Source organism: Nuphar pumila, chromosome 4 (genome assembly GCF_984573655.1).
Source record: "Nuphar pumila chromosome 4, dmNupPumi1.hap1.1, whole genome shotgun sequence".
Classification (NCBI taxonomy): Eukaryota; Viridiplantae; Streptophyta; class Magnoliopsida; order Nymphaeales; family Nymphaeaceae; genus Nuphar; species Nuphar pumila.
The window spans coordinates 56,550,889-56,563,538 of record NC_143252.1 but is presented as its reverse complement, the minus strand read 5'-3'; the positions used below and the strand labels follow the sequence as shown (position 1 = coordinate 56,563,538).

Sequence of the window (12,650 nt, the reverse complement as noted above, 5' to 3'; positions counted from 1 at the left end):
GATGGAGGGCATTGACTATAATGAGACATTTTCTCCTGTCTCAACTAAGGAGTCAATGAGGATAATTTTGGCCCTCGTAGCTCATTATGACTTAGAGCTACATCAGATGGATGTAAAAACAATGTTCTTCAACGGGGATCTGAATGAAGAGGTATACATGGAACAACCTCTTGGTTTCTCTGAAGATGATCATTTGGTATGCAAGCTTAACAAATCAATATATGGACTTAAACAAGCCTCTCGACAGTGGTATATTAAATTTTTCCAAGTCACTATGACTTTCGGGTTTACAGAAAACATTATTGATCAATGTATATACCTTAAGGAAAGTGGGAGTAAGTTCATTATATTGATATTGTATGTGGATGACATCTTACTTGCAACCAACAATATAAAGTTACTTTCAGAGACAAAACTGTTTCTTGCATCACATTTTGATATGAAAGATATGGGTGAGGCTGCTTACGTTCTTGGCATTGAGATTCGTCGAGACCAAACAAAAGGTTTTCTAGGCCTCTCCCAAAGATCCTATATAGAAAATGTGTTAAAGCGATATGGGATGGAGAATTGTTCTCCTAGTTCTACACCCATATCAAAAGGTGATAAGCTGAGCCTAAAGGATTATCCATAGAATGATATTGACAAAGCACAGATGAGTGCTTATCCATATGCATCAGTTGTTGGCAGCTTGCAGTATGCGCAGACATGTTCTCGATCAGATGTTTCTTTTACAGTAGGGGTACTTGGCAGATTTCAGTCTAACCCAGGTTTACCCTATTGGAAGGCTGCCAAGAAAGTCTTGTTGTACTTGCAAGGGACAAAAGACTATATGTTAACGTATCATAAAGTTGATCACCTCGAGGTCATTGGCTACTCAGATGCGGATTTAGGAGTATGCCTTGATAGTAGAAAGTCTACTACTGGGTACGTCTTCTTACTTGCTGGGGGTGAGATTTCTTGGAGGAGTGGAAAGCAAACGACCACTGCTGCCCACACCATGGAGGCAGAATTCATAGCATTGTACGAGACTACTTCACAGGCTATATGGTTAAAGAACTTCATATCATAGTTAAAGGTGGTTGATTCCATTGAGAAGCCACTAAAGGTCTACTGTGATAATGAAGCTGCGGTGTCCTTTTCGAACAACAACAAAAGTACTACGTCATGCAAGCATATGGAATTGAAGTATTTTGTTGTTAAAAAAAGGACGGAGTATCATTTAGTGCATATTGTCAATATTGGTATCAAAGAGATGATCGTTGGTCCTCTTACTAAAGGGCTAGCACCGGGATTATATTCCGAACATGTAATGAGGATGGGATTGTTAAACTTTTTTTGACATATGCATATAAATAAAGTGATCACTTTCAGTTTTTGATTCTCATTATGGTTGTTGTTAATCTCATAAGGATTAGAGATTCAACTAAGGACCTTTAGAATAAATTATAAAGGTCAATCTATTCATCAAGTTATTTCCATAAGGTTTTCTGGTTAAAAAGATTTATCGTCGGATCAAGGGGGAGAATGTTGGATTAACCACTACGATTAACGTGGTGGTTATCCATAATGTGGATACATCCCCGATAAGGGATGATCCTGCCGATAAATCAGCATAAGATAAGGGGGAACAGTTACGCAAACCGTTCCCACCCTATACTTATAAAAACAGGGTATCATGAGCGACCCTGATATGGAGACTTCCCAGAAGTGAAAAAGGTCTACTCACCGACTGCATCCGAAAGCCTGAGCTCGTGGAGGGCAGCAGTCCGGCTGAGCAGAGAAACTCCGGCCACCATCTCCGACGAGCACAACAGCTCCACCAATGGTGGCATCAGGTACGCGTGCTCTGTGTTATTTCTGTTTTTACGCAGGGCCACCACTGCTCAAGGGTGCCGATTGAGGTTTCGCCGGAAATCCACCACCGGAATCGGAAAACCCCAACATTAGGTGCTTCGAGGGAGGAATTGGTTGGATTCCTGAGGGCTCTGGAGTTTGCAGATGGGTTTTCAGATGTAGAATGTCAGAAATGCGTCCTTTTGTGAGATGGGGACGTCTTGCTCAACTCGCTTTTGTCTGTATGGATCGGCGCCCACTTGGTTCCTTACTGTTGTCTTGTTTTACCTTGAGAGCTCTTGATGACGTCTGTATGATACCAGATAGAAAATAGGAAGTTGTCTCCTGTTAACACCAATTAATTGGAACTGGTGGATGTTGACCCTATCTGTTTCTCAACTAATGTTTGAGATTTGGTGGTACCGGTTCATGCGTCTTTACCAACCACTCAATACAAAACAAAGCCCCTCCACACAGAAGATCTCTATGTTTTAGGGCAAGTCATGATTGGGATACTGTTGTCAACAGTAATGACAACAAGGAAGGTTAGTTGTTGACTTGTTGGTTTTTTCTTTTAATAAGTTTTCACGATGGTGCTTTGCACTTCGTCGTCTGTTTATGTTATGAATTCGTTCAGAACATGGCCGTTAGTGACTTCTGTACTCTTGAATGTTGGCCGGTGGGACTGCATGGTATGGTTATACAGTTTGCTCACAGCTTTACAAACAAAAAAGGTTGGTGCATTTCCATGTTAGATTATAATAATATAACAGGAATATTAGATCCCAGTCCATTGCTTATTCAATGAGGACTAATGGCCAAGGTTGATTTGGTTGGCAGTGCCATGTCAGGTCAAAATTTTCGCTCATCACCTGTCTAAGCCAGACATGCATGTTCTGGGTTAAGTTATAATAATATAACAACAGGGATGTTAGAGCTGAGTCCGTTGCTTACTCACTGAGGACTAATGGCCAAGGCGGATTTGGTTCACAGTTTCATCTCCTGTCAAAATTTTCGTGTGTCTTCTATCTAAGCAGACATGCATGGCCAGACTTAATTCTGTGGTTTGCTTTGATGCATTTTGTTGGTTATTCTGTTCATGGTATTGAACTTCTTTTCTTTTTGTGATTTTTTTTTTAATTTTTGAAAATGAGAAATTGTACTGATTGGGCCTATTCATGAGCACTAGTTTTCACCTCAACTCAAGGATAGTTAGTTTTGTCAGATGTTATATTTCCAACATCAAAGGATCGCTCACATGAAATACGGTTTATCCACCCCAAAAGCGGAAAAACATGAAACTCTCGGATGCATGTCCGTGTAATGGCTTTTCAAGAAAAAAGAGACTCTTTCTATTCTCTATATATGGGAATTTGATAACTTAAAACAAGCAAAAAGGACTTTAATGAACGGTTTTGAAATATAGTCTACTCCTTAATAATGATTATTATGGATGAAATGAATTAATTTGGACATTATGGTTTGACTTTATTGTGGATTTCTAGAACGGATTATCTATGTTTCATTTCCATTTTGGAAATCCACCTTAACATTTATCCTCTTGTTTATCTCTTGGAGCTTTTCTGTATTTATCTGGTGTTGTGCACCCTTCTCCTTTTAACTGTCACAAACTTTCTTTTACCTGCGAGTTATCTTAATCTTTCCATAGCACCCAATCATTGGCAATTCTTGAACTTTTGTATAGGCTTGAGTTTGTCACTGATATCCTCAAAGTTTTTCAGATAATGGAATCTGGAAGGGGGTTGTCTATATTGCCTTCAAGCTTTTGGGGTAAAAGCTCATGGTTGTTTCATTGATGGTGTTCTTTATGGGAGCTTTAAGCATATACAAAGCCCAAGTTATTCCACTAATAATGTAAGACTAATGAGTAATCAGCCGTCTCTTTGTCTTTTGGAGACACCTTTTACACGATATGTTACTAAGCTGTTACACAGTTTGTCCTTCATGGCATTAGGCTAATCATGTCATATTTCTGTATGTGTTTAATTGGCTCACCCATCTCGCATCCCAATGAGTGAGACCTCAAGGGTGGAATGAACATAGGGTTTACTTAATTGGGTCACGGTTAGGTTTATAGAGGTTTCAGCATGGTTTTATGACCTAGCAACCTTGTTGATTGGGCCTACTCTGGGGTTCCTGAATTGTTGGATACACATAGATTAACTCTGTTGGGTCCAAATTCAACTATTAAAACATGAGTTCATTTAGGTGTTCATCAAATTTGACATGGCTGGATACTGTGCCCCATTTATTTCTCGTGGAATATCAACTTTGCTCTGTACCTTGGATGGTTTCAAGGCTGTAATTACTTACATGCATGTTCTTATTTATACCATGGTTACTATTCATTTTTTGTATAAGTTTTAATACATATATGTAGAGCTTGACATAGTGTTGGGGAAGCCACTTTCTTTTTTCTAAGCCCATAGCCAAACACACACACACATGTGCGCCTTCACACATGCTCAGCTTGATTTAAATTTTCCTTCATTTTTTGTAGGAGAATGGATAGCGAATTCAGCTGGGGGTGGCTTCACTCCCCATGTGATCACTATTTCTGCGGGAGAGGTAACTGTTGTTGTTTTTCCTTTTTTTTTTACAAAATAATTTTATTTCTCATGTGTTGGCTTCTCAAATTGCATGATATTCTATTTTCTTTCCTCTATTAATTCTGCTAAAGATTTTTGTTCTTACATGAAGATGCAAAAACTAGTACTGCAAGAATTTTAAATTCCCAGAAAATTTAAAAGAATATAAAAGTCTCATTCTTTTTCATTTCTTGCCCATAGTGTCCATAGAAAGCTAGGTTTGTATGAAAAGAGCACCTTTCATTCTTACCCATGATGATCATAGTATTCTACTTAAGGTAGTTTGCATTTGGCATGCATAGAAAGCTAAATTTTATAGGAATAAAACAGCCAGTCTGCTTGAATATGTTTTCATTCACTCATCTTCTATATCAGCTGTTTGATTGATCAGGAAGAAAAATGGTTTTCAAACTAAATGTCTTGACTTAGCCAAGGATTATCAACCTTACCTTTGGAGACTTTGCAGTAGCTATTTTGGCATAATTTTCATTTAGAGTTGTTTATGTGGTTGGTTTGTGACAATCTGTACTTAGTCAGTTTTTTTCTTTGAGTTTATCTTTGTATTGATGTGAATCATCAATTTGGATTGCTTTGAACAGTTTGGTCCTAGATTGCTTTTGGTCAATTTGTCTGATAGTGGACATTCTTGTTTTTCAATCTCAGTTTTTTCTCTATACGATGAAGATGAAGACATGATTGTAAGGATAAAGGACATGGCCTCAGTTGAAATTGTTTAGAACCATTTGTGTCTCTTGCCTGTCTATTTTACTACCTTGTCACTCTCACTATCATTTTCTACATTTTATTTGGTATCTAGGTTATCTCATTTGCTGATATTTCTGATAGACCAACAGGCCTTGATACCATTTGATGGTGGATAACTATGTTTTAGTATATTTTTTTCCAATTACAGGTTTTCCTTATAATGTTAATGGTGTCATTCTTAAGTGTAGGGGAATTGGTAGCATTACACCTACCCTCTTGCTATAGTGTTCAGCGTTTACCTAGTTTTGATGTGAAGCTCTCACAATCACTTTATACATTTGAATTGTGTACTCTGTTTGTGGTTGATGGTGGCTGTGCACAGTATTTCCACGCACAGCTCACCACAAAAGGGTAGAGATCTACTTACTAGACTTGCTTCATTATCTGTCTCCAGGGCCTTGACTTAAATTCTGATTAGGTCATATCTTGCAAAATCGAGACTTTATAAGGGACATGCTTTACCTTTTGTTGAAAGTGGTTCCATTTAGTTTTACTTTCAATCTTCATGACATGGTTCTCCATAAAATTAGATATGTGTTACAGCTTGTGGTATTAAATAAGTTGCTAGATTCTTCATAATAATTTCATTTCAACATCAGATTTTCTCATGAGAGTCCTTTGTTATGTTCAAGAGTTTAGAGCCATAGTTCTTATCAGGAACCCATTATTAAAACACAGTATAAGGGCATGAGTCAAACCACTTAAGAGATAGTGTGCTTTAGTTGATTTTCAGTGAGAGAGATCATAATGCAGGTCCTCCGCTATTTAACTGTGATATCTGGATTACCATTCCCTTTGCCAAAATAGAGTTTCTTGGGGGAAGTATATTAATGTAGAGTATCACCATATTCTCTCAGATTCATACCTGGCACCATTTGATTTATGACTGTTTTGTGGAGTGTGTTATTCACTTCTTCACAATTTGATCCTCCCACACTTCATTTTTCTTTTCTCCAAACTTTCCGTTTTACCATTACCTTTTAGGTATGGACCAGAAATGTTTTTTTTTCATTTATTTGTGTCTTTTTATAATTTATTTATCAAGGGTAGTTTAGACATTCATTTTCTAGGCTTGGGTTCAGTTTCATGTGTACTCTTTTACTCATGGGTGTGCTTGACAATACACTTTTACTCCAGAATTCCTCTTATAATTTTCATATCCTGTGGACACCATATCTTATTAGGCTTTGTAATGTGGAATTTAAAGCTCATTAAGATAAAAAATTGTATTTTTACATTAGTTTAATTCCACTATTATACTGTATAATAGATAATTTTTGTTAACTACTATTATGTTTTATTGTACTCATTTATATTTTGGTATGCCCTTATAGCAATTCTATTGCAGGATGGAGAACTGGTACCCTATCGATCGTAATTGTTCAAGGACAACTCAAATATCAGATCTGTAACTGTAACAATGAGTTATGCACAGTTCATTAGGTTGTGAAACATTGGTATTTGTACTTGTTAGATAAAGAGGCGGTAGTGCACATAGAACATAAACTCTTACAGTTTTTTCGAACTGAAATAAACTGCCGCAGGTTTGTCATAAGAAGTGGATGTCCTATCTGCACATATGACCATGTTAAAAAGGTCATGAACATCAAGAGGGCAGATATGTTGTTTAGACCCTAGGTACCAATAATTTACACCTTACTATCTGTAAATCCTGATTCCAATGAAATGATTGAAAAGCTGAAAAGGAACAAAGGTTTAAATTCACATTGAAGGATGGTGTACTATATCGAGGTGTATAATTGTGCATGCCACAAGCTATTGACCGAGTACGATGGATTAGTGAAGGTCATATTTCCAAGACTGCAAGACATTTTCGGGTTAACAAGATTTCTTAATATGGAGAGGTATATGTACTAGCCTAAGATGCAATAAGATGTTGCTCAGTTCATGAAGGGATGTTTCTTGTGTAATACTTTGAAACCTTCTAACCAAATGTTAGGTCTTCACAAATTTTTGCCAATGTCTGACAAACTCTAGAAGATTACCCTGATGGACATTCTGGGAAGATTACCTAAGTCCAACCTTGGTTATGATTACCTGTTTGTGGTAGTTAATCATTTACTAAGATAATACGTTTGATACCTGGAAAGATATATAGTAGGATGTAGGTAATATATACCTTAAGTATGACGTAGGAATGGACGAGGCATTTTTGGCAGTCTTTTTAATTTTTCCTTTGTTTGAAATCAACCTTACGGATATTATCTACATGCTTGGTTTTGTAGGAACTGATTTTTGGATCATCTAATTACGGCAAGTGAGTATGTTTTTTAATGACTTAAAAATCAATGGTCCACTACTTTGTAAATATTCAAGGCTCAAAAAAACATGTTTTTCATCAAAAAAACACAATCCAACAGTCAATTCCTAGCAAATGAACCATAGAAACACACACACACACACATTATATATATATATATATATATATATATATATATATATATATATATATATATATATATATATATATATATATATATATATATATATATATATATATATATATACCCGATGTCCATGCCTAATATACAGTGTAATATATATTTATATATGAGTGGTGGCAGTGGACATCTCTCTCTCTCTCTCTCTCTCTCTCTCTCTAGTTATCGGGTCTGAACCCAGCTCCAACCTGACCTACGTGGACCTATGTATGGGTACCTTCGGTAAAGCAAAAGTTAGTGGAGTCGATAATATGCTTTTTTGTGTGGATTATGTTAATTGATTTGTGGATCATCATTTCAATTAGATGCTAACTCGGATTTATTCCTTGTTTCACCAGATTTTGTGACTTACAGCTATTGTGTCATTGCAATGTATTTTTTTTTCTTGATTGTGGTATAGAGTTGTGCAACTCTGCAGGCAGCTGTCTGAATAAGTTCAGATTTGTATTCTTACACCTCCAGATATTTCACTGATTCATACTTGCTTGGTGCTTACATTTTTTTCCATCATAGGATATAACAATGAAGATAATGTCTTTTTCACAAAAAGGGCCCCAGGCTATATGTGTTCTTTCTGCCAATGGTGCCATTTCTAATGTCACTCTTCGCCCATCTGATTCCTCTGGTGGGACCTTGACTTACGAGGTATGGTCATTCCTTGTTACAAATAAGGTTTGATTATAAGTTGGCATCTGTTCTTGCTAAAACATGGTGTATCACCCTGTGAAGAGTGTGATGCAGCAGCCACATAGATTATTTCATGATTTGAATTTTGTGTTCCATTTTTTGAGCTTAAAAATGTTTAAAATGTGTTTGTCAATCAAAGATAAGATCTGGTGTATCTGTAAATGCGAAACAATTCATTGTAAGAATCCATTTCAACTTTGGGTTTGTAGACCTATGAAATGTATTCAAGAAATTGGAAATGATTTTTAATTAGGTCCGCTCCTCTGCAGTTCATTTCAGTTTTGCAATTGATATTTTCATTCTTTTTTTTATTTGTTATCTGGTTATTCATTTTCCATGACAATACATTTTGAGATACCTACACAAGCATCGATTTAGACATGATCTGTTACCTCATTCATATTATGAAGGAAGATATATACTAGATTTTTCTAGTAGTCAGATAATTCTCATCTTAAGTATGCAGTTTTTCTGATTGTTATATCTGAAGAAAGCAATCCGATAGATAAATTAGAATAACAGAACTATCCATTGTTGGTTTCAATTTCTTATAACATTCATTCATGCATGAAGAACTTGTTTTTTTCCTGAAAACAAGCATTTATCACCAATCTTTTCTTTTTGGAACTTCATGCATGAACCCATGTTAACATCTCTTCAGCGATATGTTTGACTGCGAAAAATGTCTTATTAATCATTAAGTTTTCACTACTAAGTTTAAGCATAAATGCATCCATTATGTAATGTCATGCCTCCAGAAAAATTAGACATCTTAGTTCATATTTCATGCGTTTGACGTGGATTTATTATTATGCTGAAGTTCCTGGTTCTATCGGGATCTCATTTTTGTTGCTTCTTCTGTAAGGATATGGATTTTCTTTTTCTTTTTCCCAGGGCCGCTTTGAAATACTTTCCTTGTCTGGGTCATTCATGCTGACAGAGAACGGTGAAACTAGGAGTCGAACTGGAGGTCTGAGTGTTTCTTTGGCAAGTCCAGATGGGCGGGTTGTAGGAAGTGGTGTTGCAGTTTTGTTAATGGCTGCCAGTCCAGTTCAGGTATTTTCCATGCTAATGGTAACATTCTGTTACAAAAATGTTCTGCTGACATGTAAATGTCAAAGTCGATAACGAGATATTTATTTTCTATAAATAAGATGAACATGTCTAGGTCAAGAGCATCCTCAATTCCCACCTATTAGTGGCATAATTGAAATATTTTGGTTATGTTTGGCTTCAATTTAGATTACATGTATGGAATATTGATATCCTTCTTTGTGTATTGGTTATTAAGTATTAACCCTAATTACTAATTATTATTCGAAAAATAGATAAAAAAGACTGTTTACTGCCCTGGGCCATGTTGATCTCTCCAAAGTACTAGCTTATTACTTCCTCTTCTCCTACTCATGTCCATTGTTTAAGAAGGAACCTTATTATATTATATAGCAGAAAAAAACATTTCCATTTGGTTGTATACTTCATTGCCATCACCCAATTTGCTTCCCTCAGATGTCTAATAGGGCTAGCCAGCACACCGGTTTGCCCACGGACCACTGTGGCCAGGTCCTTTTGGCCCAGTTTTTGAGCCACAGCCAACCCAGATTGAGTTCGGGTCTGGCCCATTGAAGCACTGTGCCGTTAAAACGTACTAAAAAATCAACTGGTGCTGGGCTGGGTCAGTGTGTCCGGCAGTCTTTTCTTTTTATTTAGGTGGGCAGCCTGCAGGCCAGTCCATTCTCACCCATCTAGGCTGGACTGAGCCAGGTTTTTGAGCACTGCCTTCGCCCGACCATTTTTCCAGCCAGGTTGTTCTAATATATAATGAAGGCTGTTATTGATGGAATGTTGTATTTATCAGCTTTCATCCCTAGCTATTGTCATTAAGTAGGTTCTCTTTTCATGGTAACTGTTTTTGTTATGCATGCCAGCCAATTATATCTGGACTCATAGTTATGGCTAACTTTGCGACACAAAAGTTTCACTCTCTTTTAGCTAGCAGTACAAATTACTTAAACGGCAACTTGTAATATTTAGTATGTCTGCATTTGGCAGGTTGTGGTAGGAAGTTTTATTTCGAACCATCAGGAGGGACAGCAGATTAAAAAACCAAAGTTTGAAACAGCAGGAGGCCTGCCCCAGATGGTCACATCGGTCACACCAACAGCTGCAATTCCGATTTCTAGCTCGGGCATAGGCTGGACTGAGCCAGGTTTTTAAGCACTGCCTTCGCCCGACCATTTTTCCAGCCAGGTTGTTCTAATCTATAATGAAGGCTGTTATTGATGGAATGTTGTATTTATCAGCTTTCATCCCTAGCTATTGTCATTAATTAAGTAGGTTCTCTTTTCATGGTAACTGTTTTTGTTATGCATCCCAGCCAATTATATCTGGACTCATAGTTATGGCTAACTTTGCGACACAAAAGTTTCACTCTCTTTTAGCTAGCAGAACAAATTACTTAAACGGCAACTTGTAATATTTAGTATGTCTGCATTTGGCAGGTTGTGGTAGGGAGTTTTATTTCGAACCATCAGGAGGGACAGCAGATTAAAAAACCAAAGTTTGAAACAGCAGGAGGCCTGCCCCAGATGGTCACATCGGTCACACCAACAGCTGCAATTCCGATTTCTAGCTCGGGCATAGGCTGGACTGAGCCAGGTTTTTGAGCACTGCCTTCGCCCGACCATTTTTCCAGCCAGGTTGTTCTAATCTATAATGAAGGCTGTTATTGATGGAATGTTGTATTTATCAGCTTTCATCCCTAGCTATTGTCATTAATTAAGTAGGTTCTCTTTTCATGGTAACTGTTTTTGTTATGCATGCCAGCCAATTATATCTGGACTCATAGTTATGGCTAACTTTGCGACACAAAAGTTTCACTCTCTTTTAGCTAGCAGAACAAATTACTTAAACGGCAACTTGTAATATTTAGTATGTCTGCATTTGGCAGGTTGTGGTAGGGAGTTTTATTTCGAACCATCAGGAGGGACAGCAGATTAAAAAACCGAAGTTTGAAACAGCAGGAGGCCTGCCCTAGATGGTCACATCGGTCACACCAACAGCTGCAATTCCGATTTCTAGCTCGGGCATAGATGAGACTTATGATGAACAGGGTTGCCCAGATCCTTCTAATCAACCACAGAAGCCCATGACTTCTTACCGTACCGATGGATGGAATGCTCTACACACTTTGCCCGAATCAAGAGATTCAACCAATACTAATGCCTCCTTGCCAAAAGGATAGTCACTTAATCTCAAAGCCGTTAAGCAACCTGGAGCTTTGGATTAAATAGAGTTTTTAACACAAGTATGGCTGGTTTATGAACGGCCGGTGAAACTCCCATGCTGGAGTGTCTGACTTATGACTGATGCCATTTGGGTCTCCAAGAATTAATCAGGATTTGACTATTTCAAAGTTTGTCAGGGTCATGTCTTTTCAGATATTCATCTCACTAGGCTGATTATGATACTTTAGGATGACAGTCTTGATGTATCTCTTGCTGACTTTCGACTTTTATGGTACTCATCATGTATCTTTCGTGTGCTATTTGTACTGAATATTGTGCTTTCTTTGTTGTTGGCTTGTTTTTGTTGTAAATTTTTAGCTGGCATACTAAGAATTGTCTTTCCATGTGTCTTGGTCATATTGTTGGTTCTGATGAGCTCTCTCTCTCTCTCTCTAACAATTGGTATGCTTTCTTTCTGCAATAATTATTATCAGGTTTCTTTAGTGGCAATTTCTATGTCAGGGCATGAGACTTGGCAATTGCTGCACAAGATTCTCTCACTCTAAGGACGCTCTTGATGGCGCCGAAAAAACCTGTGGGGGGAAAATCATCTGCTTTTACGTGGACCCCACAGGTGTGTTATTCTCTTCAGTGGTGAGTGCTTGCGTGGACGATTTCTCCCCAAAATCTCCCGAGGAAAAGTCAGACCCCTGGGTTCCGACTTTTGCTCTGAATGTTCCAACATTTAGTGAAGAAAAAAGATATGGATAAGAGAGAGAGAGAGAGAGAGAGAGAGAGAGAGAGAGAGAGAGAGAGAGAGAGAGAGAGAGATCATAGGCAGCTTCACAATATTGTTACATACTGGATCTTGTAATTTACAACAATTTAAATTCGATACAGCAACTTCATAGTTTTCTTACATACAGAATCTTGTGATCTTCTCAATTTAAAGTCAATGCACCAATTCAACTGCAGTGAGAGACACCAAGTTCAGGCAAAGCATTCCAAAATTTAGAGAAGAGAGCAATTCTGTCTCTGGTTCTGTTATTTAGCTATCGGCTTCTTCG

The 12,650-nt window shown here is 37.5% G+C and overlaps 1 protein-coding gene across 1 annotated transcript; it reads left to right on the top strand.

Annotated features, from left to right (window-relative positions):
• The first annotated feature begins 4,329 nt into the window (after positions 1–4,329).
• LOC149840232 (AT-hook motif nuclear-localized protein 1-like) lies at positions 4,330–11,998 on the top strand. The gene is made up of 5 exons (XM_090004372.1): positions 4,330–4,422; positions 8,183–8,314; positions 9,251–9,412; positions 10,409–10,606; positions 10,858–11,998. Exons 2-4 carry the CDS (start codon positions 8,192–8,194, stop codon positions 10,571–10,573), a joined length of 450 nt encoding a protein of 149 aa, XP_089860498.1. The 5' UTR covers positions 4,330–4,422; positions 8,183–8,191; the 3' UTR covers positions 10,574–10,606; positions 10,858–11,998.
• The last annotated feature ends 652 nt before the right edge of the window (positions 11,999–12,650 follow it).

Coding starts and splice junctions, on each gene's coding strand:
- LOC149840232 (XM_090004372.1), top strand. CDS start 8,192: ATGAAGATAATGTCTTTTTCACAAAAAGGGCCCCAGGCTATATGTGTT. Junction 8,315..9,250: donor GTGGGACCTTGACTTACGAG/GTATGGTCATTC, acceptor TCTTTTTCCCAG/GGCCGCTTTGAAATACTTTC. Junction 9,413..10,408: donor TGGCTGCCAGTCCAGTTCAG/GTATTTTCCATG, acceptor TGCATTTGGCAG/GTTGTGGTAGGAAGTTTTAT.